The sequence below is a fragment of the Rattus norvegicus genome, chromosome 10 (assembly GCF_036323735.1).
Source record: "Rattus norvegicus strain BN/NHsdMcwi chromosome 10, GRCr8, whole genome shotgun sequence".
Taxonomy (NCBI): Eukaryota; Metazoa; Chordata; class Mammalia; order Rodentia; family Muridae; genus Rattus; species Rattus norvegicus.
The window spans coordinates 13,975,390-14,002,684 of NC_086028.1; the positions used below are offsets into that span (position 1 = coordinate 13,975,390).

The following is a 27,295-nucleotide window of genomic DNA, read 5'->3' on the forward strand; positions in this document are numbered from 1 at the left end:
TCCATAGTGGTGCGCGCACTCATACACACACACACACACACACACACACACACACACACAGACAAGTTTTAACAACCAGAAACCTCGTAAGAGCCTTGTGTCTACAGAGCTATTTCCTACTCCTAAAGCGATGACTCGTCTGAGCATGAAACCTCCATCCTCCCAAGGCCTTGACCAGCGCAGATTTTAAGGAAGACGCTCCAGAAGGCGCCTTTGAAGGGCTTGGCCTAAGCAGAGTGCGGGCTGGGCAGGACTCAGTTGCCAAGCCTTTGCTATGAGCGCCTTTTCAGAAGGAGCCACAAGAGCTCACGTACAGGGTAGGGGCAGTAGCCTCCCTTGCCTCCCGCAGTGCTACAGAAGAGTCAGCCTCTGCCACAGTGGAAGGCCTTAGGGTTGGGGGTGAGGGGGGTGGAATGATCATGGTCCTGCTCTCAAATCCAGCAGGGTCCAGAGAGACATTACCAACGGAGCTGCCGCGGGGGTATTGGCTCATGGAAGCATTTGAAGTTTGCACAAAGGAAATAAGGATGGGGAGGTGGCAGGGTGTAGCAGAGCCTGTGTCCCCCAGGCTGGGAAGTGAAAAAGCCATCCCCTTCCCTGAGAGCAACGGAAGCAGACCTACTGAACATTAAGATCAAGCTCTGCAGCCTAGGTACAGAGGTCTCGACGCATAGAGGCCTCATCTGACCTGTGGGCAGTCCTGGCTGAGAGCGGCTTGTTTATTAAGCATGCAGCTGTGCACTCGGCACTCAATGCTCTGGTCCCTTCCTGGGTTCTCACAGCAGCCCGATGAGGTAGGAGGTATTAGTCCACCTTGCAGATGAGGAAACGGGAGCCTTAAGGAATCCTGTAATGTGTTCATAGCTGTTGTCCACACTAGCTGGTTCTACCCTGTATCTTCAATGGGTGGGTGGCCTGCCACCCTGAATGATTCATTATGGTGCCATTCCTTTTGGTCATAGTTCGCAGGTGGCATATCCTGAGGCCTTGGCTGTCAGTGAGGCTTGAAAGTCACTTCCACAGGAAAATGGTCGCTGATGGCAAGAGCCTGGAAGAAGAGAGGGAGAGCCTCAGCAGTTCAGCAGGGCAGCATGTCCTCTAGCTGCTCCCCTTCCCGCAAAAGGAGGCAGTGAGGCCTGGTGGTCACTCTTGGGCCTCAGACTGCCTCCATGTGGCAGAGAACAGAAGTGTGGGGCTTGGCACTCTAAGGATCCTTGGCTATGAGTGCTTTTGCTAGAGTGAGCACTCGCGTAAACTCACAGCAAGCGAGCGTTTCTGTGAGCCCGCTCCTGAGGGCCGGGGCTGGCCAGTGTGTCTGCTGGAGCCATGTCCACACTCACCTGGGTCTGATCTAGGTCAAATTCCTCCTGAAAGTTGTGAACTGAGGCTGACTGGGGCTTCACGCTCTTGCGCATGTGGGCGCCACTCACTACAATCCGGTCATAGGCGCAGTCTGAGTTGCCCACTGTGGTGTCCGCACTGTCTGGGATGAGCCACTTAAACACTTGGCTGCTCCGGAGACGGATCGAAGGCCAGTCATGCGCCTTCACGTACTTGCAATCAGCATTAAAGTCACCCAGAAACAGCATGTCCTGGAGGCAAACACAGCAGGCACATCTTAGACCTCGGGGAACACTTGTGGTAGTCTGGGACAGGAGTCGGGGGGCGAGGGGAGGGGCTGCCTACATCCGTGTTCCACTTGTCAATCACATCGAGGTACACGTCGTAGAGCGCATCGATCTCCGCCACCGCCTGGTTTGGCGCTGCATGGAGGGGGATCAGCACTAGCTCCTTGGCGGCTGTGGAAAGTGGGGATGTGAGAGTCAAGGAAAGCCTGTAAGAGGGAGGGGGGGGCGGTATGAGCTCACCACAGCCAGGAGCTGAGAATTTGACCACAAAAGGCTCCCGGCTGAAAGCATCTTCTGGGTCTGGATACTGGTACGTGCTCACCACTGACACTACATCTTTCCTGGGAGCAACAGAGAACAAGGTGTCTGTGGATCTGGTCACCGCTGCCCCAGTGTCCCCTCCCTGCAACCCGCCTCTCACCTGTAGACAAATAGATACATTTCCTTATACTGGTCACGTCCAAGTGGCTTGCTGCTCACAAAACCGTACTCGTGCTTCGACACGCTATGGAGAGAGACACCAGTCCTGAGTCAAGTCACTGAACCAAGCTTGTGATCTTGGCTGGGGTTGTGGTGCCCGGCCCTGCCACACCTGTTAATTTGCTCCATGAGCAAGGACACTGCACTTAGGTCTGGGTCTCGCACTTCTTGCACCAGGGCGATGTCATAGCCAGCCAGAATCTGGAGGAAGAACCCACAGATGCACTGTCCCAGAGCCTAATTGCCCAGATCTTAGCTCCTGGTCCCCATCTGCTCAAGTCCTCCCTCTCCCACTCACCCTCCATTGTCTCCAGCCTGTCCCCACCCCACTGGGCCTCACCTGTGCTATGACGCTGCCACAGTCTGGATCTGACGCTTTATGGTCTCCAAAGCTCTGAACATTGAAGGCTCCGATACGCAGTGCTGTGGCCCCCACGATCCCCAGGGCCCAAAATGCCGTCAGCGGGGCCCAGGGCCAACCCATGGCAAAGCAGAAAACCTGAAGACAGTAATGTCCCAGAGTAACACCAACCCATACCAGGTCATAGCATGCCTGTAGACCAGCTAGATCTGGTACCCAGAGTTGGCCTGCATCCTGACACACTCCATGTTTCTCCAGTGTATATGGGGCAGTGATGTCATTGCAAGGATGGAAAGATTCTATTCCCATGTAGCCTCTAGCCCAGCCCCTTGGACTTACCTGGATTGTGAATAAAGTCAGAAACTCAAAGGTCCCGAGTCACTGAGATGCAGTGCAGACTGAGGGCCTAATATGGCCAAGATGAACTGCAGTCTTGGACCTACCAGCTCTGACTTCAAAGCACTCAGGTATTTGAGGCCCTGGACCAGGAAGGGGCTGGGCCACCATGGGAACCACCCCTTCCATGGAGTGGATTCCAGAACTGGCTCCTGTCCCAGAGACCCAAGAGGGCAAGGGACAGAGCATATACGAAGCCACTTCCATTAACTGAGGATCAGGGCAAAAGCCCCTAGCCACCTCAGCACTCTAATGACAGGGACAGCCATGCCCATGGCCAACTTCTCATTCTTCCTTGAGCTGCATTCCCCCAGGGAAACAGGCTGAGAAATCAAGAAAGACCAGCCCCAGCCTGCTCTGCCGTCTTCTGCTGCTTCTCCAAACCTGCCTATCACAGAGGACAGCATCAGCCACTCTGTCTGACCCAAGGTCCCAGGTCTCTAGACCAACCCCTTAACCCCTGGCAGTCCCAGATTTGGAAGCTGAGAGGGCACACCTCACACCCTAGCAGGCCTGTGAAAACGAGTCACAGATCCAGCTAGGTAGGGTATAAGGCTGTCTGTCTTCATGCCAGAGACACCCACGCGCCTTGAGGCGCCACCAGGGCTGGAAGCCAAGTGTGTGGCTAGAGGGTGGCCTGCGCGGGCAAGTGTGTCCAGAGGGTACCTATGGAGACAGTTGTGCCAGCCCCAGAGGCTGCCTCTACCCAACACAACAAGCTGCAGGTTTTTTAAGTTTTATTGTAAAGCAGAAAACAAAACAAAACAAAAAAACAACAAAACTGAGTACGTGTTCACTCTCTCTCTCCTCTGGCTGCCTGAACGTGGATGTCTTCTGACCAGACGGGCGTGGGCAGACACTCGGGGTTCTCACTCTTCCACAGCAGAATCCCTCAAACTATACAATGACTGTCTGCACCTCAAGCTGGCCCTCTGGTGAAGCAATGACCAGCTCCCCTCCGTGCTCAAGGATCTCGATGTCCTCTGATGACACCATTGTCACAGTGGCCTGTTCAGTACTGTTTGGCCCTGCCCGGGCTGTGAGCACAGTGCCCTCACTGATGGCTGAAGCCAGCGTCATGGCCACCTGCTCAGTAAGACTCTCAGGAGTGGCAATGGTGATCGTGTCCGCGGCAGCTGCCTCTGAGCCCAGTGCTGCCTCCTGGTCCATGGTCACATTCTGCACAATGATCTGGTGCCCAGCGCCAGCCTGGTGCACGATCTGCTGGACCACCTTCATGATGTGACTATCCACCTGCAGAGACCACGTTCAGCCTGAGGAGCTGCTCGGCAGCGCAATGACCCTCCCAGCCCTCACCCAGACCCTCACCTCTGTCTGCGTGCCCTCAATGATCTCAGTGGCTTCACTGGTCTCTGTGTCATCCGCAGTAGCCTGGACAGTTGATTGCAGGTCATCATGGGCTGTCCCGAGTCCAAACCTGCCCCACCAGCTCTATACCTACCTCAATAATGTACTCTTGGGTATCAGCCACCACAGATGAGAACTCCACCAGCACCGTGTGGGGGTCTTCTGCAAGCACAGTAGCAGCCGCAGAGGGGCTCTCCTCGGATACCAGCAACTCCTCCACTTCGAGCAGGCAGCCCCCTGCCAAGAGGGATGCTCAGCTCAGTCTGGGCCAGTGAACCCCAACGTTCACCCTTTCCTGCCATGTGCGGTCCAAACCTTTAGTGCGCAGGTGCCGGTTGAGTGTGCCATGCTCTGCAAAGCCACGGCCACATTTGTAGCACTTGAAAGGTTTCTCGCCGGTGTGGTGCCTCACATGCCGCACTAGAGAGCCCTTCTCCCGGAAGCCTCGGCTGCAGAACTGGCACACGTGGGGCTTTTCTTCCAAATGTGTCCGGAAGTGCACTTGCTGGGCATTCTAGGGAGACCTTTCTGTGACAGCCTGTTCTCCACTCTATCCCCCGCCCCAGGTCTGGGAGGCTACGAGTCAACAGACTAGGCCAGGAGCAGGGTGTGGGGACTGGGGGACTGTCCAGTTAGACAATGGAGAGTGGGTTCAGGTGTAAGGATCTCAGGAACAAAGGCCTACCTTGGTCTTGTAACGCTTGCCACACTGGGGACAAGGGAAAGGCCTCTCGTCGGAGTGGACACGCCGGTGGCCCCGCACATGGGCAATGGTCTTATAAAGCTTCCCACAGTCTCCACAACGGAAGCGGCGCTCGTGCACATGCACCTCCTGGTGCTTCTTGAGCAGGTAGGCTTTGGGGAAGGCCTTGCCACACTGTGTGCAGGTGAATGGCCTCGGCCCTGAAGCCGTACCCAATGTCAGGGCATTTTCACCACCCACAAGCCCACCAGCTGGCAGCCCACAGACCACCCTACCCATGGACCCCCTTCACCTCCCTGCTACCCACCTATATGACCTCTCTTGTGGGCCTCCAAGGTAGCCGCTGATGGGAAAGTCTCACTGCACTGAGAGCACGGGTGGGTCCTGGGCACAGTGGCTGCCTCACTGGCTACCTGCTGGGAGACCACAGACCAACCTCTAGTGCCTACTGTAAGCTGTCCTTCAATGGTACCAAAACCAAGAGCCAGTCTTCCCTCCTGGCCTTAGGTAAGGAAGTTAGCAGTCTAGAGAACAGTTAAGCACCACGCCAGGCACAGTGGGCCATGCCTGTGATCCCAGTACCCAGTAGAAGCAGGAGAGTCAAGAACTGAGGCCAACACTGGCTACACTGTAAATTTGAGGCAACCCACATTACACTAGGCTGTTTCTCAAAAGACATAAAAAATCTAAATAAAAATGAATGAGTCAGCTACCCGCCCCCCCATCCCCTACTCCCCCGTCACCCCCACCTCTGATGAGAAGCAGACATTGGGTCAGCCCCGTCAGGAGCATGCCCGTAACAGAAACCTACTGTCTCTATCTGCTCCACCTCCAGCAGTGGCAGCTCTGAGGGTCCATCTCCCAGGGACTGGGGACTGGACCCAGAAGGAGGGGCTGGCTGCAGGGTACTCTCCTCCCCAGCAACCCTGTCGAGGACGATGCCAGAATTCTGCATGGCCTGATGTAGCAGGTTCTCCCGGCTGTTCTCACGGGAGCAGGGAAGCTCCTCACAGTCTGCCGACTGTAAGGGAAAGGAGGGAGGGAGGCCTGCCAGGCAGCCCAGCCCAACATAGGGCACCCACCCCTCTCACCCCACATGGCAGACTCCTCACAGGCCCATCTTTGGAGCCCATGCTGCACAACTACCTTTGTTCTCATTAAATTCCTCCCGTTCTCCCTAGACCTGAACTCACTCCCCTGCTGCTCCCTGCTTTGACATGCCGTCTACTAAGTTCCCCCCTCAACCTGACTGCTTTCTTGGGGTGGTGGTGGGAGGTAACCTCGTCCCGTTCCTGCTGAAGGCAGCATCTAAACCCAACCTGGCACTGTGATCAAAGCGCAGAAGCAGCACCAACCTCTGGGGTCAGGGCTTTCATGCCCAGGGGAAGCTCCTGCATCTGGACATGGACTTCATGGATGACAGTGCCCTTGGCATCTGTCACCAGGTGAATCACAGGTGATGTCTCCATGGGTTCTCCTGCCACTGACGATGTCACTGTCCCCACAGTGGAGGCACTGGACCCTTTAAGGCAGAGCTCAATCAGTCCTGGAGCCTGGCAGTCAGGTTGGAGAACCCCAGTCCCAGGAGCTCAGACAGGCGGCCTCCCCGCCAAGCTGACCTGCAGGCACTTCCTCTTTGCCCACGGCTGTGTCCTTGCTTATGCTGAAACGGATCTTTTCTGTGCATGGAGTGAGAGATTTGAGGTGCCGAGTCAGTGCGCCTGACTCTCGGAAACTCTTCCCACACTTGGCACATTTGTAGGGACGCTCATCTGTAGAGAGAACAGTCAGCCCCCGGTGGGAGGTGGGTAATGCCCTGTGGTGAGGGGACACCAGGTCTTTTCATCTAAGACACAGGCAAGCTGTAGGGTCCCCTAGAGCCAACCAGCAGGTTACTTAATACAGCTCTAACCCCACTTCACATACCAGTGTGCCGTCGGTGGTGCCGGATCAGAGAGCCCTTGGTCCGAAAGGAGGCCCCACAGAGCTTGCACTCGTGGTCCTTGCGGCTGCTGTGTGTTACCATGTGAGCCTTGAGGATGCTGCCCTGTGGGGAGGGGCAGTGAGGCTCAAGGCACTTCACTGAATGGGAACAGGCAGGGGAGCCAGTGGGCCCTTGGCCCCAGGGGCTCACCGTTTTGAAGGTCTTGTGACATAGCATGCACACGTAGCGGCCTTCCTTGTTCACCAGCAGCTTGACTTGGGCCTGCTCGCCCTCCCCAATAAGCCCAAGTTCCTGATGGTTAGGACTGCCTGGAGCCTCTGCCATCTCGCCATCCCCTGGCTCTGCCTCAGCAGCCACAATGACCTCTTTGATGTGCCCACTTCCTGAGGGAGAGGCAAGTTAATGTAAGCCTCAAGACCTATCACAGCCCTGCCCATAAAGATCCCTCCACAGGGGTCCACTAGAAGCCACAGAACCATCTAGATCACACACACCCCAGTCCTAGGGCTTAGAACCTAGTTAGGCTCCTCATTCTCTCCTGGATAGTCACGGTCCCATCGACACCAAGGAGAGAGTTCTGGGGGCTGTCTGTTGGCCTTGGCTGCCAGCAGGTAGACAGGCAGGCCTAGCCAGCTCCATGTGCAGAAATGACGGGAGAAACCAGACACAGATGGCTGAGAAGAAGGTCAGGGCTCTGCGCTCCTTGAAGGATGCTGAGAGGCCATGGTGTAAACACACTGCACGTTTCCTACTCAGAGGCATGAGTGGGGTCTGCTGCACAGCTGTTCTCAGAAGCCATCTCTATCCCGAGGGCTGTGTTCTGACAAGCCATTCTCTCTAAATGAGTGAGCACCATGACTCAGGAACAATTAAGGGCATCTCCCGCCCATGTTCCAACCCAGTGCTCCAAAAGTCCCTTCGCAAAGGACAGAGCTGATGGGCAGAGACACACAGGTGCACCAGGAAATGAAATGCCTTTGTGCAAGACAGGACTCCCTAGAACCGATACTCAGCCACCCCACGCAGCCCCTGCTGGCCAGCCCCACACACCCCCACTGCCTTTTCTTTACCTGGGCCATCAGAAATGCTGGTGGCCTGTGGCCCCTGCCCCCTCCCCTGGGGACACCTGCAAAGAGCACAGAAGCAGAAGCCCCTGAAGAGGGGACACTGTGCTAAGCCAGAGCTTGAAACCGCTGGAGGTTGGGAGTGGGTGGAGAAGGACGAAGCTGCTAGAGCCTGGTTATACATCAGAACCAGTGAACTTGTTTCCCCAAACACCACCACCCACCACAAAAACTTAACCATGCACCAGGGCCCCACCCCCATGTGACAACATTCCTAAGTCTGAGTCCAGGGGTGAGTCTCCTGGTTGCAGGAACATTGAGGAAGGCAGAGCAAACTCAGACAGGTGCCTCCTCGGAGAGGGTAATGTGCTCAGAGGCCCCTTCCCAAGGTTGACTTCCTCAACACATCCTTCTGCTTCCTGCCCCAGCTGACTCTCAGAGCTTCTCAAGGTCAAGTTCTATCCTGTCTCAATCCCTTCCTGCCCACCTGCCCGTTCATCCAGCAGCCTTGGTCTCAGCAGAGCACTGACCATTGTCTTCCCAACATCCAACCCCATTGTATCCTTCCGTGGCTTTTAGCGCTCATCCCTTTCCTGAACTCAGTCTGCCTCCCTCCACCTGTCCAAGCCCAGAATGCCCTTGGAATGCTCCCTGCCTCCTCAGCACAGCCTCCTAGTAATAAGCACCTGACCCAGCCAGGCCTGTCGTAGCTCCTTTCCACTGCCGTCAGTCAGCACCTCAGTTGAAAGCCATCAAAGAGGCTCGGCATCATATGCTCATAAAAGCCCAACAGGGACCAGGCACCAGTCCTCACACAGTGGAAGGACGCAGAGGGATGAAAACCAACGTCAAGCAGCAAGCCTGGGCCAGCTAAAGCAGCTGCAACACCCTGTGCACCCCACTGACTCGACAAAGGCAACTGCTGGGGCAAGGGACCATGTTAGGGCACAATGACGACACTGGCTAGGGACAGGAAGGGAGGATCGGGGTGGGAGAGAAGTGCAGAAGATGCTAAGGAGGACCAGGACAGAGATGGCCTACAAAAGCACAGGCGAGAGACGAGTTCACAGTGATGAAGAGTCCGGTGCCTACAAGCACTCTAGGCAGTAAGAAATGCCCTGGGCCCCCTTCCTAAAAGAGCATAGGGGCTACTGATCCTCCTCCTGAAGGGACTGCCTAGGGGAAGGCTCACAGGCTTGGGCCCCTCTGTGGACAGGCCTGGCCCTCGGGAGAGTGAAGGATATACACAGTGGAGATCCTCCAGCCCTGACTATAATCAGCCGTCAATCAATCCCTCAGAATTGAGGGCGACCCATGGACAGCTGGCTTACCAACAAGGTCAGGAGCATGGCTCATGTCTTCTGCCAGAGAGGTGGCCTCCACCACGATGTGGGCCACAGTGATGGGTTCCTCTGGACCTTCCTCTGCTGCTGTTGGCACCACCTGTCACAAACAGATGAAATGCACCTGTGGGTTCCAGAACTCACAGGGAACCTTGGCTCCCTCTGTGGAAGAAGGGGACTTCCTTCTAGTCCAGCCCATGCCCTACAGGAAGGCTGTAGGGTGGGCTCTTGAAGAAGCATGGCTCTACGCCTGACTCACAGCCTGGCCCCAGAGTCAGGGTCGTCCCATCAGTCTAACACCTCTCACCACTGTGGCCTGGACAGAGACCAAAAAGCATAAACAATGAGGGCTCATAACAGGCACCAAGATGGGCTGGGAGTGCAGTGCCCCCACCCCACCGCCCCAGCCCGACGGTCAAAAGAAAGGACCTCATGGCTGTGGGACAAACCATCCAGGAAGGTGCTCAGGGAGGGGGCTAGTACTAAAGGCAGGATAGGAGAGTTAATCCTTTTCTAATGCGGTCTGTACAAATCCCTGTTCATAGCCCGAGGCCACTGACATTTCCTAGCAAAAGTCTTCAACCTTCCTAACACCACACCCTATAATATCGTCCTCACAGCATGGTGACCCCCAACCATAAAATTATTTTTGCTGCTACTCTATAACTGTAATCTTACTACTGTTATGAATCCTAATGTAAATATTTGTGTTTTCTGATGGACTTGGGGTGACCCCTGTGAAAGGGTTGTTTGACAACTCCAAAAGGGTCACAACTCACAGGTTGAAAACCACTGTCCTAGAGGCTTCCTTCTCTTGGAGCAAGGGTACTAGAGACTGAACCTGTAGGCTTGTGCAGGTTAACAAACATTCTACCACAGAACTATATTCCTAGGCCTCTTTTCATTTGTAAAAATATAAAAGATGTATTTATTTTTATTTTATATACATGAGTGTCTTACTTGTATGTATGTATGTATGTATGTATGTATGTATGCATGTATGTATGTATGTATGTACACCACTGGTGTGCCTAGTACCCACAAAGGCTAGAAAGAGGGCATCAGACTCCACAGAACTGGAGTAACCGATGGTTGTGAGCTACCCCACAGATGGCTGGGACTGAACCTGAGTTCTCTGGGAGAGCAACAAGTACTCCTAACCACTGAGTCATTTCTCCAGCCTCCTTTAAATTGTTATTTTGAATCTAAACTGTTTAAAATCACCTCGAGCTTACATTGTAGCCCAAGTTGGCCTGAAACTTGAAAGCCTTTTGCCTTCCCCTCCTCCATGGCCAGGATCACAGATCTATATACTACCAGGCCTGGCCAGAGCTCTTCTTCTTTTTTTTTTTTTTTTTTTTTGGATCTTTTTTTTGGAGCTGGGGACCGAACCCAGGGCCTTGCGCTTCCTATGCAAGCGCTCCACCACTGAGCTAAATCCCCAACCCCTGGCCAGAGCTCTTCTTAATTCTCCCCAACAAGACTGTGAGAGAGTACCCATCTCACAGGGATGCTGTCTAACTTAGTAAGTCAGTGAGGACATCCCCAAACACATCACTGGAGTCCAACCAAGTAGCTCATCTTCCTGCAGGTGCCAGGACCCAGCAGGGCCTACTTCAAGAGACCCCCAGGAACCATATGTATAGGACAGGGGATAAGGAAAAAGACAAAAGTTTCCGTGATCTCTTAAGCTAAGAGACCTACACGCACACATGCACCCTGCAACTATGTAGGCTGCTGAGAGGCTGAGTTACCCCAGGCCACGCGAAGCACCACTACCCTCTTACTAGTACAGTCTTGTCTTCCTTCACTCACAACCATGCATAGTTGCCACGTCATGAACCAGCTGTACAGGCTGGTCAAAACACCGTTTCACAAATGAGCCAAACCAGAGGAGTGAGGATGGCAGTGCCTAGTACTGGCTCACCTCCTGGCCCAGCAACGAAGTGGCAGCAGAGGTGGTGGGCAGGGCCTCTTGTGGGGCCCGATGGCAGGTCTTCTGAATCTTGTGCTGGACAAAGTCCTCCAAGGCAGTGAATTCCACTTGGCAGCGTCCACATCTGTGTACGTCATCCTCATCTGCAATAAGCCTGAGGTCAGGGGGCTGGGGCCAGTCAGGGCCTCATCCAGCTTCCCGTCAAGGCTGAGCCGAGAGAGAGCCAAGGATGGCCCCAAACCACAGCTGGTACGCCTGCTCACTCAAGAGCTGCTGGGAACACAATGGAGGAGTGCATCCAGGGCTGGGGAACTCCAGGGTCTAACCCCATGCTTTAGAGTCTACAGAAGCAAGGCCTCCCAGAGAGACCAGCATTCTGTACAGGGTTACCCTGGCCACACATTTATCCTGCAAGGGCACACTGAAGCTGTCGTAACCAAAGTCCCTACCCTCCCGCCTGGGGAGAGAGAGGATGGGGGACACAGGATCTCACCCAACCAAGTCTGGAGACAGCAGAGGACCCAGATTTAAGATGATTGGGGAGTTGGGGATGTAGCTCAGTGGTAGAGCACTTGCCTAGCATGCATAAGACCTCTGAGTTTGGCTCCCCAGAATGTAAAGATTTTTAGGACGGCTGGGGATTGAATATGTAAGCATCTCTCTTGCCATCCTGAAATTATTTCCACATCTCGAGAAGAATAAAGTGGGCTAATTAGTATAACTGGTACACAAGAGGGACGCAGAAGGTTGACAGCCACAAAGCTCTAGCTAATAGGCCAGCTTTTTAAAAACACAGACTAGCAGGAGCCCCCACCTCTGACCAACCCTACTGTTTTGTATATGTTTGCATGTGGTGCTGAAATATGAGCTTCGAATAGGCTGAGCAAATGCTCTACCACTGGGACAAAGCTAGCCCCTGCCCCTTCCTTCCTCTCTTCTGATGCTACGTTGTCCCCATCGGGTAGCATCCTGCTCCAGAGCAGGAATAAAGCAGTTACACATCCTCCTCACTGAGCCCCTAATACATAATGATCACACAAGAATCGTTTTGGGGGGTTGGGGATTTAGCTCAGTGGTAGAGCGCTTGCTTAGCAAGCGCAAGGCCCTGGGTTTGGTCCCCAGCTCTGAAAAAAAAAAAAAAAAGAATCGTTTTGGGGGGCTGGAGAGATGGTTTAGTGGCTAAGAGCACTGGGTGCTCTTCCAAAGGACCCAGGTTCAATCCCCAGCACCCTCATGGTATCTCATAACTGTAACTCCAGTTCCAGGGGATCAGACACCAATGCACATGAAATAAAATTAAACTATGAAAAACAGGTTTTGTTTTTTTTTCTTTCTCATTTTTGTTTTGCTTTTTCTGAGACAGGGTCTCTCTTCTTAGCCACAGCTGTCCTGAAATTCACTATTTAGAACCAGGATGGCTTTGAACTCAGAGATTCACCTGCCTCTGCCTCTCCAGTGCTGGTGTGTACTACCGCTCCTGCCCCTCCCCGCTTTGCTTTAAGACTTGCCTATTTTTACTTCATGTGTGCGTGTTTTGCCTGCCTGTGTGTTGGCGCACTATATGTGTGCCCATAGAGACCAGAAGACGGATCAGATCACCTGAAATTGGAGTTGTGAACATTTATTAGTTACTGGGGAAGTAGGAATTGAACCCAGGTCCTCTGCAAGACCAACAATTTTGTTTTGTTTTGTTTTTGATTTTTTTTGACACAGGGTTTCTCTGCATAGCCCTAGGCTGTTCTGGAACTCACTCTGTAGACCAGGCTGGCCTCAAACTGAGAGATCTGCCTGCCTCTGCCACCCAAGCACTGGGATTAAAGGCATGCGCCACCAGGGCCCAGCTGCAACGAGTATTCTTAACTACTGAGCCATCCTTCCAGCTCAGCACCTAAGAATTTAACCAAATCATGCCAGCACCCTGGGGAAAGGGATGACTTGGTCCATCCTAGAAAAATTACTAAGGTTCAAGGTCACTGAGCTGAGCCAGCCAGACTCAGCTTCCAATGCAGTCTGCCAGTTTCCACTGTCTTACACTCAGTCCCACATCAAAGGCAAACCCAGCCTAGGACAAGGAGGAGTCAATGACAAATTAATGATCAAATAAAAGGCCAAACCCAAGCTATGACTGGCCCGTAGGCCACCTGAAAGAGGGTGGGTGCCCTCCACAAGGCTCACAAACCAAGCACTGAAGTAAGTGCCTTACCCCACTCATTTAGAGTCTGACTCAGCACCAACATATTGATACTGAAAGAGCCCCTGGCCCAGAAAAGGTCACACCTATCCCATTTCACAAGAGGAAAAAAATAAAATAAACAAAAGACTATAAACCAGTGGTTCTCAACAGGTGGGTCCCGACCCCTTAGGGTTGCTATCAAATATTTACATTTCACCTCATAACAGTAGCAAACTTACAGTTATGAAGTAGCAACAAAATAATTTTCTGGTTGGTGGTTCCACAACATGAGGAACTGTATTAAAAGATGAAAGCAGGGGTTGGGGATTTAGCTCAGTGGCAGAGCGCTTGCCTAGCGAGCTCAAGGCCCTGGGTTCGGACCTCAGCTCCAGAAAAAAAAAAAAAAAAAGATGAAAGCATTCTGAAGGTTAAGAACCACTTTCATAAGTAAACCCATAGCACATGCCTTTACCCCAGCAATGGGAAAAGTGGGGTAGGAGGAGTTCTACAAATTCAAGGACAGTCAAATCTACATAATGAGAACCTGTCTTTTAAAAAAAAAAAAAAAAAAAAAAAAACCCAGAAACTTCTCTGAGAGATCCCTGAGACTGTAACTGACCCTCTCCAAGCTGAAATAAGGGAGAAAAAGAATTCAGAGTGGGACTGAATCCTTTCGTGACAAAGAGCAGCAATATATTTGCCAAACCACTTCCTGTCTGATCAAATCCACTGCTCCGTGGAACTAATGCACAGGGGATACCCAAACCATCTCTGAAAGATATCAGTACCTAGAGAAATAATCCTTAGTGTACCCAACACAGCCCTCGGCATACAGACACGATTTTAACTCCCATCCTCCTAGGAAAAAATTAAAGGGTTTAGGAGAGGAGTTACAGCTTCGGCTCCAGTCTGATCCTTGACAGGAGCCAGATGGACGACTTAACAACTTTACAGCCCTTGAACCTCAATTATCTCCATCTCTGAAGTGAAGAGTATTAATAATAGCTCGCCCTTCGAGGTTGGTTTAAGGAATGGTAAAAGTCGGATAGAGCGGGGGTGTTCCGCACATTCCTGGAATCGTTGCTCCACCCCGTAGAGTAGACCCAGGTCCTCAGTGGGGCGGTGCCGCCTCCCCAGGTCAGGTCCCTAATCCCTTTCTGGCAGGGCGGCCCCGCCTCCAGTCATCAGCTCCGCCAGGGCTAAGGCCCCAGTGGCAGAGGGGACGCAGGCGCTAGGGCTGCTGAGCGCTGAAGAGGAGCGAGCAGTATCTGCTTGGCCAGATCTACCCCAAAGGGCTGGAGAAATGGGCTCCCTATGAGCCTCTGCATCTGGCCCAGCGGGTTGGAGGTGGTCCGAAGGGAACCCTGTGAGAGTTGTGAAGGTTTGCAGACACTCGAGGAGCCTGGATCCGGGCGAGACTGTACACCGCAGCTCGGGCAAAGCCGCCCGCACCCCGGCCTTACCAGGCTTCTGTAGCCTCATTACCTTCCTCGCTGAAGGGCGCTGGGAGCCCAAGAAAGCCGCCGTTGGACAAGGCCGCCGCCGCTGCAACCCCGCCCTCGCCCGCTTCATGCCCGGCTTCGGCCCGGGCTTCTGCCGTATGAGCGGCCGTCACCCGCACTGCCATCGCGCCCTCCATGTCGCAACGCGCCACAGGAAGATGGCGGATTTACGACCATGTCGTCATAACAACGGGCCGCACCGAGGGCTGCGTGTCCTACAGGCAGGGGGCGGGACAAGAACGAGTTTGATGGACAGGTAAAGGGGCAGGGCTACGGGTTGTGGTCTAGCGCGTCAGTAGAGGTGGAGCTTAGCTCTTTGAGCCTCCAGCGCGGGACTTCAGGGCGGAAGTGGGCGTGCCGGAACATGGCTGAGGGTGAACTGTCGGTGGAGTAAACAATCTGAACTCTCACTCGTTCTTGTTTGTTTGTTTGTTTGTTTTTAATGTGTATGGATATTTTGTCTGCATACATGTCTGTGCACCACGTGCATCCTGGCGACCGCGGAACCCTCTTATGGGTATCTGGAACTGGAATTGCAGATGAAGTTACATGTAGGTGTTGGGAATTGAACCTAGATACGCTGAAATAACAGCCATTGTGTTCTTAACCGCCCAGAGAATCTGAACTCTTTAGTGACACCACCCATTATAGCATCCTGGACTCAGATCAGGGTTGCAATGTCAGAATTCCCTGGGCGTGAGAAAAAAACTCCAGTTGGAGATAGTGCCCCTTTCCGAAGACTTTTACTCTTCATATAGTTTTGAAAAGTATACATAAAAATGGCCACTTGCGACATTTAGTACACTGACAGTGTTGAGTGCTCATCAACAAAATTTAGTTCCAAAGTTGGTTAATTAATCGGTTTGTTGGCTGAGACAGGGTCTGGCTTTGTGGCTTTTTACTCCCAGTGGCCAGTAACTCAGTGCTGGGAATATGCCTGACTTAGTTCTAGAACACTTTCATCATCAAAACCTGTACTGACTGTAGCTCGGTTTGGGAGACAGCTCACCTACCAAGCACAAAATGAATAAAATAAAATAAAAATAAGAATGTGCAGAGTATCTCAGGTCCATAATTCCCGCATTTGGGGGAAGTGGAGGTAAGAGGATCAGAAGTTCAAGATCATCCTTAGCTAAACAAGGAGTTCAAAGCCAGCCTAGGACAGAAGAGAAGGGAACAGGGGAAGGAGAGAAACAGAAAGAGAATTATTGAATAATATTACATTGTACAAACAACACATTTATATTTCATTCACACTCAACTTGTGTCTATCATTCTGGCTATTATGAAGTGTTGCTCTGAACATCCTTGTATAATTTGCTTTTATACTTTTGTATTGTTTCCAAGTCCCTTTTATTTTTAAGTATCTCCTGGGGGCTGGAGAGATGGCTCAGCGGTTAAGAGCACTAACTGCTCTTCCAGAGGTCCTGAGTTCAAACAGCAGCCACATGGTGGCTCACAACCATCTGATGCCCCTCTTCTGTCATGCAAGCATGTATAGCACATATATATAATTATACATATACACAAACCTTGTATTTTAAAGGGAGAATGCTAAAGGGTGAGAGATGGCTCAGAAGGGAAAAGCACTGTTCTTTCACACAGGGATTTGTACCCCAGAAGCCATATGACCTCTAACAACCATCTGGAACCCCATTTCCATGGGATCAGATGCCCTCGTTTGCCCTCCCACGAATCAGGCATACAAGTGATGCACTAAATATTTAGACCAGGCTGGCCTCAAAATCCCAGGAGACTCACACCGCTCCACTTCCTGGGGGGTGGGATTACGGCACGAGCCACTATGCCTAGCCTTGTAATTTTATTCAGATAAAATTGAATATCTTAACATAATATAAGAAAGTTGAGCAAACATTTTCTGTAAAGGAGGAATGATTGACACCTTTAACTCATCCTTTGAAAATTTTATTTAGATTTATTTTATTACTATTTTGTGTGTAGTATTCTCCATCACACGCATGCCTGATGCCCTAGAAGGTGGTGAGCTTCCATATGCGTACTGGGAATCAAACATGGGCCCTTTGCCAGAACAAGTGCTCTTAACCACTGAGCCAACTCTCCAGCCCCAAAAGGTTTTATCTTATCTGTATGGGCGTTGCACACATGCATGTTTATACACATTTATGCAGTGCCCACAATGACCACAAGATGGTGCCCTACTTCACGGAACTGAAGTTACAGCGGTTGTTAGCTGCCACCATCACCCCAGTGTTCTTAACCACTAAGCCGTCTCTCTAGAGACAAGCCTGGGCTACACAGAGAGTTCCAGGCCGGCCAAGACTTCCTAGTGAGACCCTGTCTAAAAACGAGTTAAAAATAAATTAGATAAATTATCATTCTACCAGCTAAGAATGTTTTTGTTCAAAAAGTAATCCATTATCTCCATTTTGTTGTTTTCCAAAATGTATGTGTGTTGGGGGCGGTGGCAGACTCAAGCACACATGTGTATACCGTGGAGCCACAGAGGATGCTGTCAAATGACCCCCTCTAGCCCTCTTCACCTTGTATCTGGAGCTCACCATTTTGTGGCTAGGGTCAGCCAACCCCAGTGACCCTGTCTCTGTCGCACACATGGGCATGTTCAATTCCCCGCCCCGACACACAGGGTTTCTGTGTGGCCCTGGCTGTCCTGGAACTCACTCTGTAGACCAGACTGGCCTCAAACTCAAGAGATCTGCCTCTGCCTCCCAAGTGCTAGGATTAAAGATTTGTGTGTGGAGGGGTTGTTTGTTTGTTTTTAGCCCAAGGCTCGAGAGCTTTCAGGGAAGAGATGAGCCCAGAATCCTGGAATATTTCCCTCAGAAGAGATGCTGAAGAGGAGTTGAAAAGCCAGTATCCAGGAGCCTAGAAGTGAAATAATGTCAAGGGGCGGGGAGGGAGGGAAGGAGGGAGGGAGGAAGGGGAGAGAGAGAGAGAGAGAGAGAGAGAGAGAGAGAGAGAGAGAGAAAGAGAAAGGACAAAGGGGGAGGGAGGGAGGATGAGTTGGGCATGAGGGGCCCACCTAGAATTCTAGCACTTGGGAGGCTGAGACCAAAGGATCACCATGAATTTGAAGCTACAAAACAATGAATTTACCACCCTGGGCTATATAAGAAGCCCCTATCTCACAAAAGAAGCACCTGGGGGTGGGGAGCAGGACCCTGAAATAAAAAAACAAAGGGAGAAGACTTGGGTGTAGCAAACAGGAGAAGCTAGTCCAAGAGAAAGAGAGAACCTACTGGGTAGAATTCTCAGGGGCAGGCCAGGACTCCTGCCCAGTCACCCCCTAGAGGTATGGGAGCTTTGACTAGAATGTCCTGGGCCCAGGCAGATCACTGCAATTAGCAGGCAGCAAAACAGCCCCCCTCACTTCAGATGGCCTCCTTCCCTGGACTCTAGCTGGACACCAAGTGTTGATGTACCATGGTCTTGATAGACAGGAACTCAAATTCTCCTTTTTAATTTTTTAAATGTGAGGATTTTTCTTTCCAGAGAGAACATAAATTTCTTAAGGGAAATTTTAGGAAGACTGAGTAGAAGGGGTTACAAGAGAGGAGTACCTGTTCTTTAAATTTTGAGGTGGGAATTTGATAAATTGTTCGGGCTGTCCTCCACAACCTAGGATTTGGCCTGGCTTCAGAAGAACAATGAGGTTGCCCACCATCCTGCCTTCTCTCTCTAAGGTCTTATGTATCTAAAGTTGGCCTTGAACTCCCTATGTAGTCAATGGTGACCTTGAACTTTTAGGGTTTTTTTTAGATTTCTTTACGTGTGTGTGTTTTGTTGCATGCATGTGTGAATGCACCATTTGTGTACCTAGTGGATGCCTTAAGAGGGCAGAAGAAGGCATTGACTCCCCTGGAACTGGAGTTACAGTTAGGAACCACCATGTGGAGTACTGGGAACTGAACTTGAACCCTCCAGGAGAGCAGCAGCTAACTGCCTTTAACTACTACGGTACCTTGCCAGCCCTTCTGACCCTCCTTCTTCCAGTCTCAGGATCCTGGCATTACAGGTATGTGCTACCATGCCCAGTATCCTGCTGGTTTGGAACACGGAGTCCCAAGCAGCCTAGATGAGTGCCCTGGTACTGAGATCTCCTTAACCTCAGATGTTATTCCGAGACAAGGTTTTACTGTGCAGCTGAATGCCGGCCTGGAGCTCACAGAAATTTTTCTGCTCAGCAAGATGGCTAAGCAGGTAAAAGCACCTTAATATACTGAGTTTGAGCCTAGAATTCATGGTGGTGTGAGTGTTTCTGTGTGTGAGTAGAGTATCAGTGTCTAAAAGTTGTCCTCTAGGGGCTGGAGAGATGGCTCAGCGGTTAAGAGCACTGATTGCTCTTCCAGAGGTCCTGAGTTCAATTCCCAGCAACCACATGGTGGCTCACAGCCATCTGTAATGGGATCTGATGCTTCTCTTCTGGTGTCTGAAGACAGTTACAGTATATTCACATTTTTTTTTTCAAAAAAGGCTTTTAAAAAACTAAAAGAGAAAATGAAATAAACCTTCTTGCATCAAATTCCTGAACTCTGGGGTTGTGTGAGCCACTATGCCCAGCCATGGCCTGCCTTTGTACTTAGATCACCAAAGCAGTAGCACTAACAATACTGCCTCTATGTTCTAAAGCACTGTAAATTATGGACTAGTGTAACTGGTGTCTCTGAATTACTTGCTTAATCTCACCACTGTGACTAGTACCCAACAAGCAGAACAAAGGGAGGGTTTCCGTTGGCTCCTGATGTGAGGGAACACACCATAATGGCAGCAGAAATGGTTGGTGGGTGATAAAGTGCTTTCCTGGAATGCCAGAAGCCCTGGGTTCAACGTACGACATTGCATGACCCAGGCATGGTGTCATAGGCCTGTAATCTTAGCCATGAGGACATGGAGGCAGGAGGGCAAGAGGATCAGAAGCTGAATATTATCCTCAGTTACTTTTCTTTAAGATTTATTTATTTTATGTATGAGTACAATGTTGCTGTTTTGAGACACACTAGAAAAGGGCATCGTTATATAACTAGCGCTAAGACAGCTGTGGATACAACAGATTCTGTGTCAAAACTATCAACAATGAAGATCAAGTACACCAGTCAATAGCCCACTGTCCTGTACCATGGTCTATCCTGTACCACTCTGTCCTGTACCATGGTCTATCCTGTACCACTGTCTGTCCTGTACCATGGTCTATCCTGTACTACTGTCTGTCCTGTACCATGGTCTATCCTGTACCACTGTCTGTCCTGTACCATGGTCTATCCTGTACTACTGTCTGTCCTGTACCATGGTCTATCCTGTATCACTGTCTGTCCTGTACCATGGTCTATCCTGTACCACTGTCTGTCTTGTACCATGGTCTATCCTGTACCACTGTCTGTCCTGTACCATGGTCTATCCTGTACCACTGTCTGTCTTGTACCATGGTCTATCCTATACCACTGTCTGTCCTGTACCACTGTCTCTCCTGTACCACTTTCTATCCTGTCCCACTATGTATTTCGCCTGTGTCAGGTTCCTCACTTGGGAGGACATGACATTGGTACCATCTACTAAATAATCTTTACTGTGTACCAACTGTGTGTGAAGAACACATTGAGATGGGCTCCTGACCATCCCCACAGTGTCACTCCACCATGAAGGCCACTGTCCCCTCCAGACTCTGCCAGGAGCTTTCCACAGCCACCTTCTCTCCACTACATTTCATCCACTACTGCGGGCTTGAGCCCTTTCACCAACAGACAGGCCTGCCATGCACTCAGCAGATGAGGCCCTGGTCAGTTTCAGACCCAAGTGAGTTTCACCCCTGCTCTGCATAGTCGAGCTGATGGCTCCTTGTGTCTCAATCTCCTCACTGTAACACAGATGTGCTAACAGTGCCTACGCCTCAGAACTTTGATTCTGATGGCAGGAGTGGTATTTTTTGTCTGCATATTTACTGGGTGTCCAAGTATAAACCAAGGCAATCAGGTAAGTTTCAGAATCTGGTTACACCCGGTCACATTGCCATTCTCCATTGTAGCCTGTATACCAAATCAAATTGGGGTTTCTCTCTTTTCTTTTCCTTTTAATTCATTTTTATGAGTACCTTGTAGCTGTCTTCAGACACACCAGAAGAGGGCATCAGATCCCATTACAGATGGTTGTGAGCCACCATGTGGGTACTGGGAATTGAACTCAGGACCTCTGGAAGAGCAGTCAGTGCTCTTATCCACTGAGCCTTCTCTCCAGTCCTCAACTTGGGGTTTCTAAGTGATAATAAAATCAGTATTTGTAATCTCTTGCATATCCAGTTCTTCCCAGGGATGGCTCAGTTCCCCACACTAAGCGTGAAGACGGGGATGAAGGTGTTCTAGGCAGTCTATACTCCACGAAGGGACCCTGCAGTCCCTGCCCTCCAAGGCTATGGTCCTTGTCCTTCAGGTTTTCCAGGCCAGCAGAAATAGGACATTCCATAAATAGGACCCTTAGGAGTATTGAGGTCATTGGGTTTATCTGATGAGTTTAAAGGTAGAAATGATTTAGGAAAAAAACCTTATGGAGAGAACTGGGGTTCAAGGACAGGCAGGAGGCTGACACATTGGGAACTAGGAGCCTATAAGACACTGGGATCTACTGTTATTCTGACCCCTGGCTCTAGTCAAAGAGATGCTGATAAACACATGGCTCCGAATGGTACAACTGGACATGGGAACATAGAGCCTCGCATCCATGCATAAGAATGTTCAAGAATGCATAAGAATGACAAGAATGTTCACAGGGACATTAACAGTGTTAAACTAGAAATAACAGTGCCCATTGGCAGGAAATCATAAAACCGCAGGGCAGTGGTGGTATGTTTTTACCATGGTCCAGGTAACAATTCAATAAAAATTAAAACAGTAAAAATAAGAAACTGAGGATGTATCCCCAGCTCCGAAAAAAAAAAAAAAGAACTAAAAAAAAAAAAGAAACTGAGGATGTGGGGTTGGGGATTTAGCTCAGTGGTAGAGCGCTTGCCTAGCAAGCACAAGGCCCTTGGTTCGGTCCTCAGCTCCAAAAAAAAAAAAGAAACTTAAGTTTGTTAAGATAGGGTTTCTCGGGGTTGGGGATTTAGCTCAGTGGTAGAGCGCTTGCCTAGGAAGCGCAAGGCCCTGGGTTCGGTCCCCAGCTCCGGAAAAAAAAAAGAACAAAAAAGAAAAAAAAAAGATAGGGTTTCTCTGTGTAACAGCCCTGGTTGTTCTGAAACTTGCTTTGTAGACCAGGACAGCCTCAAACTCACAGAGACCCACCTGCCTCTGCCGCTGAGACCTGGGATTAAAGGTGTGTGGGTCACCATGCCCAGCCATTCGGTTCTTAGCACCTGCACGGGAGCTCACAACAGTAGCCTATAACTCCAGTTTCAACCATCTGACCCCTGGCCTCTGAGGTCACCACACATACAGGCAAACACTCACATGCACAAAATAAAAAAATCCTCAAAAAAAAATATTTTTTTTAAAGATTTATTTATTTATTTTATGTATGTGAGTACACTGCCACTGTCCTCAGACACACCAGAAGAGGGCATCAGATCTCATTACAGATGGCTGTGAGCCACCATGTGGTTGCTGGGATTTGAACTCAGGATCTCTGGAAGAGCAGTCAGTGCTTTTAACCTCTGAGCCATCTCTCTAGTCCAAAAATATTTTTAATCATGGGTGGGTATGTGTGGGTATCCAAGTGTCCACAGAGGCCAGAAGATCACCATTCGTGATCTCTGCAGCTGGGGTTACAAGCAGTTGTGAACTACCCAACTTGGGTGCTTGGAAACTGAATTCAAGGTGGTCTGCAAGAGCAGGGAAAAACCATCCTGCCTCCGTCTTAGGCTTAAAAACCATCTAACAGAAAAGACAAATTAGGTGATTCTCCTATTGGTGATTAAACTTATTTCTTGAGGAATAGTTTATGCCCGACCTGTAACCTTAACTACAAACGATTCTGTACTGAACCATACAAGTGATTCCAAGAGGGACAAGATGACCGCCTTGTCATCACTATTGTTATGACTACCTTGTTATGCTCACCTTGCAGCCATGTCTTTGTTTCAGGGGGTCTTTTGGACCCGCAAGTAGGCTTATGTTCTGTTCCTGTAACTCTGCCTGTTCCGCCCACCAATTCCCCCACATTTGCAAACAGCCTACCCATGACCTTTATAAAAACCTTGTTTTCCTCACATTCAATGCTGACCTCTCAAACCCACCCACCCCCTACTGTCAAGGGAGACAGTCATTGTACAGGAATAGAATAGCCTGCTTTAATTAAATGCTGGCTTTAATTACTTTAGCCATGATGATTTGGGTCTGTGGTCTTTCTCCTCTCATCTATGGGATTGACAAGTATTATCTTTAATTGTAACCCCTCTAGTCCAAAAGAGAGACTTTGAAAAAGATGCTCTAGAACATCTTATGCATAGTTCAAGTCAAAAATGTGGTTGGGAGGTGGGGGTGATATCTGTTATTGACCGGAGAGTAATAATGTAGGAGACTTCTGTGAAATGTTGGAATTACTCTATACATGAGCATATTTCCTATGAATCGCATTGATCTGTACACATCATTGTATAATATGCCTCAATAAATGTATCAATACGGGCTACAGAGATGGCTCAGTGGTTAAGAGGTCCTGAGTTCAATTCCCAGCAACCACATGGTGGCTCACAACCACCTGTAATGAGATCTGATGCCCTCTTCTGGTGTGTCTGAAGACAGCTACAGTGTACTTATATATAATAAATAAATCATTTTTAAAGTATTAATAATAGTGACCGATTGCTGAATATCATACTGTAGGCAATGTCCCCCTGGATTCCAATCCCACTGCTTCATGACCGATGCTTTAGCCATCACTGGTTCATGTTATTTCGAGGTCCTGGGAACCTCGGTCTGAAGAACCGTAGGTGAGAATGAGAGTAGCTTTGGGAAAAGAAGTTCTAGGCTGGCTGCAGACTGTAAGGTAATCGGTTCAAACGCCGACTGCATGTCCAAGACGCTTACGTGACTGCGGTGTAGGTAGCGCCTTCCGCCTTCTTCCTAAGGATAACCCCGCCCAACTAAGGCCTGAAGAAGTAGCCAATCATTAGCCGGCCAGGCCCGGGGTCACTGACCTGGAGTCTCCGTCACCTAGGCTGACTACCAGTTTCCAATGAGCGAGCTGTCCCGCGGCCATCCACGATCAGCCGCCTTACGTCCCGTGCCATTCGCGCCCCGCAGCTTTTCCGCGGCGTATGCTTTACCCTTGCCGGTTGGCGCTCTGCCAGCCAATTGCTGGTGTAGCTGGACCAGACAGCCAATGGCTGACCGCCTCCGCGCGCCTGCCCGCGTCGGTTGCCGCTGTGTGCCTCGCTGCTCGCGGGAAACGGAGGTGGATTGGCGCAAGCAGGGGCCAATGGGCGGTGCGCGCGAGGAGCGGGGCCAATGAGCGTCCCGGAGGCGGGGCGGGCGCCGCGGCGGGCGGCTGCGAGGAGCGGCCGGTGGTGGCGGCGGCGGCGGGTGGCGGCAGCGGTCAGCGGTCGGCCATGGCGGAGGCGGAGGCCGGCGGCGACGAAGTCCGCTGCGTGCGGCTGAGCGCCGAGCGGGCCAAGTTGCTGCTGGCCGAAGTGGACACGCTGCTGTTCGACTGCGATGGCGTGCTGTGGCGCGGCGAGACGGCCGTGCCGGGCGCGCCGGAGACTCTGCGGGCGCTGCGGGCCCGCGGCAAGCGACTGGGCTTCATCACCAACAACAGCAGCAAGACTCGTACGGCCTACGCGGAGAAGCTCAGGCGCTTGGGTTTCGGTGGCCCGATGGGGCCCGAAGCGGGCCTCGAGGTCTTCGGCACGGCCTACTGCAGCGCGCTCTATCTGCGCCAACGCCTGGCCGGCGTGCCGGACCCCAAGGCCTACGTGCTGGGCAGCCCGGCCTTAGCCGCGGAGCTGGAGGCCGTGGGTGTCACTAGCGTGGGCGTGGGCCCGGACGTGCTTCACGGCGATGGCCCAAGCGACTGGCTAGCCGTGCCGCTCGAACCCGACGTGCGCGCGGTAGTGGTGGGCTTCGACCCACACTTCAGCTACATGAAGCTTACCAAGGCCGTGCGGTACCTGCAGCAGCCCGACTGTCTGCTCGTGGGCACCAACATGGACAACCGGCTCCCGCTAGAGAACGGCCGTTTCATTGCGGGTCCGTGCGCCCAGGGGCTGGAGGTTGGAGGGCGGGCCCAGCCCTTCCATGTTCCCTGACCCCAGCGTCCCCTTCCCTCCCTCGCTCTGCAGGTACCGGCTGTCTGGTGCGAGCCGTGGAGATGGCCGCCCAGCGCCAGGCGGACATCATCGGGAAGCCTAGCCGCTTCATCTTCGACTGCGTGTCCCAGGAGTATGGTATCAACCCGGAGCGCACCGTCATGGTGGGAGACCGCCTGGACACAGACATCCTCCTGGGCTCCACCTGTAGCCTGAAGACTATCCTGACCCTCACCGGAGTCTCCAGTCTTGAGGATGTGAAGAGCAATCAGGAAAGTGACTGCATGTTCAAGAAGAAAATGGTCCCTGACTTCTATGTTGACAGCATAGCCGACCTCTTGCCTGCCCTTCAAGGTTAAAGATCTCGTGTCTTTAATCTCTGGAATAAAAAAAAAAAAAAAAAGAAAAGAAAAAGAAAATCAGCTACCTAAATTAATAGGTGGGGCTTAGGAATAGCTGAGTTAGGTGGCTGCAGGTTAACTGAAGTAAAGGCGGTAGTTAATCTTGTAAGTAAGTGTTGGGGGGAGGTGTTGTTTACAGAGAATTATATTTTAAGATGCACTTTTAAGCTTGGAAGGCATTATGAGGTGGGCATAGCACATGCCCAACGTTCAGGTAACCTCAGGCTCTGTTGCTCCGACTGAAGTGGGTCAAGGGTTGTGTCTTGCTTTTTACTGAAGTGTAGTCAGGGATCAGGCCCTAAGGTGGGCAGAGTAAAGAAAAGGGGCTCTGAAGTAACCAAACACTGGGGTTTCCCCTAATGTGATCATGCAGCAGAGGTGCCTGTTACTGTACCCCAGTTCCTCACCTTCGGGGTGGGAGCGCTCTATTGTTGGGGTTTGGATGCTGCTCTTGACAACCTCCACTCACTCTGCTTCTTTGAAAACCACTTTGACATCACAGTTGTCTGTTCTGTTTCAGATGCCCAGCACTGCAGACCCCCATGCACAGTAACAGCAGCCCAGCTAAACTTTGGCTGTCTTGTGTGAATTTAACCCAGGTGTCATAGTGTGGCCTGCTGAGCAGCCAATTGGGTCCGGAGGGCCTGCCCTGGGCTCCGTGCTGCTTTATGGGAGCTCAGAACAGTGCTTACTTCTTCAAACTAGTGAATGGCATTGTCAAGTGTGGAATTGGATCTTAAGTGTCTGAATTAATAGCGCTGCTCTGTCTCAAGGGTAAACCCCACTGAAGAAATCTCATGCCCCAGTCAGCAGCACAGCCAGTGTGCAAGTCAAGGATTGCCTTGTTTCCCAGAGTACCCTCTGGGTAGGAAGGAATGAGGAGCCCAGAAGATAGTTAAGTCTCTAAGAAAGCATACAATTCCCCTTGTCCAGGTCACTTTCGGTTGTGCATGGGTTAAGTATCGGTGCTCCTTGATACCACCACCAATCTCGATCTTGGACTTCCTTGTTGGTAGCCAGCCATAAGGCCTACCAACCACTTGGCTTCTCAACATCTCTGGCCTTTTCCTCTGCTCTTCAAGTCCCTGACCTTTAGCAATCTGCTGAGCAGACTGGGAAACATTCATGGGGCATACCCGGGAAGTTGCTCCTTTTGGCCGACTCCTTTCTGGCACCTTGCCCTGTACCAAGTGGCTACTCTCATGGTCACAGTACTTCACCTGTTCACCAAGTTCTCAGAGCAATAAAAGTCTGAAGCTGCTCACAGGCCGGGTGGGAGTGGAATGGTGCCATAGATCAACATGATGGCAGTAGTGCCTGTAACATTGGTGGTGCTGATCCCAAGTCTGAATAATGACCAGGCTTGGCAGATGTGCAGCCAGGGATGCCCTCTCTGGGCAGATGCTAGAGAACCTATGTGTGTTACATTTCCAGCTTGTCTTGCTGTGTGACCTCAAATGCACATTAAACTCAAACCCACAATGATTAGGTCTGCCTTCCTCTAATTTCTTCGAGTAGCAGCTGTCTATATGGGTGGGAGCAAGGCAGGCGGCTGGGATTCCAACTCCCAAAATCATTCACAGTGGACATGGCCACTGTAGCCCCACCCTGCCTATAAGGAACAGGTTCTAAAGAAACAGGAAGTACATGGCGTAAAGCCATTGGGTAAAGTACTGTGGACATACGTACATTGAACCACCATGTCACATAGCTAGACAGATAAGGGGCCAAGACAAGAGTGCTAGATTAGAAAACATGCCAGGG

The 27,295-nt window shown here is 51.2% G+C and overlaps 3 protein-coding genes across 14 annotated transcripts; 1 reads left to right on the forward strand and 2 right to left on the reverse strand.

The window, feature by feature from the left end:
- Positions 1-622: 622 nt before the first annotated feature.
- Positions 623-3,185, reverse strand: Dnase1l2 (deoxyribonuclease 1 like 2). Of its 5 annotated transcripts, NM_001427102.1 has the most exons (8): positions 2,809-2,908; positions 2,449-2,607; positions 2,221-2,309; positions 2,050-2,133; positions 1,869-1,969; positions 1,687-1,799; positions 1,341-1,592; positions 623-1,048 (listed from the first exon to the last, which is right to left on the reverse strand). In NM_001427102.1, the coding sequence occupies exons 2-8, from the start codon at positions 2,590-2,592 to the stop codon at positions 995-997; spliced, it is 837 nt and encodes a 278-aa protein (NP_001414031.1). In that variant the 5' UTR covers positions 2,593-2,607; positions 2,809-2,908; the 3' UTR covers positions 623-994. The 5 variants fall into 5 exon arrangements, with proteins under 5 accessions (NP_001414031.1, XP_063125901.1, XP_063125900.1 ...); XM_063269831.1 differs by having other exon boundaries at positions 2,449-3,185; XM_063269830.1 differs by having other exon boundaries at positions 623-1,592; positions 2,449-3,185.
- Positions 3,186-3,585: 400 nt separating this feature from the next.
- E4f1 (E4F transcription factor 1) lies at positions 3,586-24,257 on the reverse strand. 8 transcript variants are annotated; one of them, XM_039086823.2, is made up of 15 exons: positions 24,021-24,248; positions 14,883-16,055; positions 11,216-11,367; positions 9,277-9,388; positions 7,071-7,264; positions 6,863-6,983; positions 6,556-6,615; positions 6,292-6,458; positions 5,748-5,957; positions 5,244-5,352; positions 4,919-5,136; positions 4,549-4,747; positions 4,328-4,470; positions 4,195-4,257; positions 3,586-4,119 (listed from the first exon to the last, which is right to left on the reverse strand). In XM_039086823.2, exons 2-15 carry the CDS (start codon positions 15,034-15,036, stop codon positions 3,763-3,765), a joined length of 2,259 nt encoding a protein of 752 aa, XP_038942751.1. In that variant the 5' UTR covers positions 15,037-16,055; positions 24,021-24,248; the 3' UTR covers positions 3,586-3,762. The 8 variants fall into 8 exon arrangements, 6 of the variants coding, with proteins under 6 accessions (XP_038942751.1, XP_006246087.1, XP_063125902.1 ...); XM_006246025.5 differs by having other exon boundaries at positions 6,556-6,708; XM_063269832.1 differs by having other exon boundaries at positions 5,244-5,345; positions 5,744-5,957; positions 6,556-6,708.
- A 135-nt stretch (positions 24,258-24,392) lies between these two features.
- Positions 24,393-27,019, forward strand: Pgp (phosphoglycolate phosphatase). Its single transcript, NM_001169152.1, has 2 exons — positions 24,393-25,071; positions 25,164-27,019. Exons 1-2 carry the CDS (start codon positions 24,432-24,434, stop codon positions 25,487-25,489), a joined length of 966 nt encoding a protein of 321 aa, NP_001162623.1. The 5' UTR covers positions 24,393-24,431; the 3' UTR covers positions 25,490-27,019.
- Positions 27,020-27,295: the final 276 nt, after the last annotated feature.

Bases quoted from the DNA above. Each gene is read 5' to 3' on its own strand.
- Pgp (NM_001169152.1), top strand. From the start codon at position 24,432: ATGGCGGAGGCGGAGGCCGGCGGCGACGAAGTCCGCTGCGTGCGGCTG. The intron at 25,072-25,163 runs GTCCGTGCGCCC...CTCGCTCTGCAG, and splicing joins GAACGGCCGTTTCATTGCGG to GTACCGGCTGTCTGGTGCGA.
- E4f1 (XM_006246025.5), bottom strand. From the start codon at position 15,036: ATGGAGGGCGCGATGGCAGTGCGGGTGACGGCCGCTCATACGGCAGAA. The intron at 6,709-6,862 runs GTATGTGAAGTG...TTCTCTCTACAG, and splicing joins GCACCACCGACGGCACACTG to ATGAGCGTCCCTACAAATGT. The intron at 4,258-4,327 runs GTAGGTATAGAG...TCAACTGTCCAG, and splicing joins CCCAAGAGTACATTATTGAG to GCTACTGCGGATGACACAGA.
- Dnase1l2 (XM_063269828.1), bottom strand. From the start codon at position 2,778: ATGGGAATAGAATCTTTCCATCCTTGCAATGACATCACTGCCCCATAT. The intron at 2,310-2,448 runs GTGAGGCCCAGT...TTCTTCCTCCAG, and splicing joins GTGGCAGCGTCATAGCACAG to ATTCTGGCTGGCTATGACAT. The intron at 2,134-2,220 runs GTGTGGCAGGGC...CTCTCTCCATAG, and splicing joins CTCATGGAGCAAATTAACAG to CGTGTCGAAGCACGAGTACG.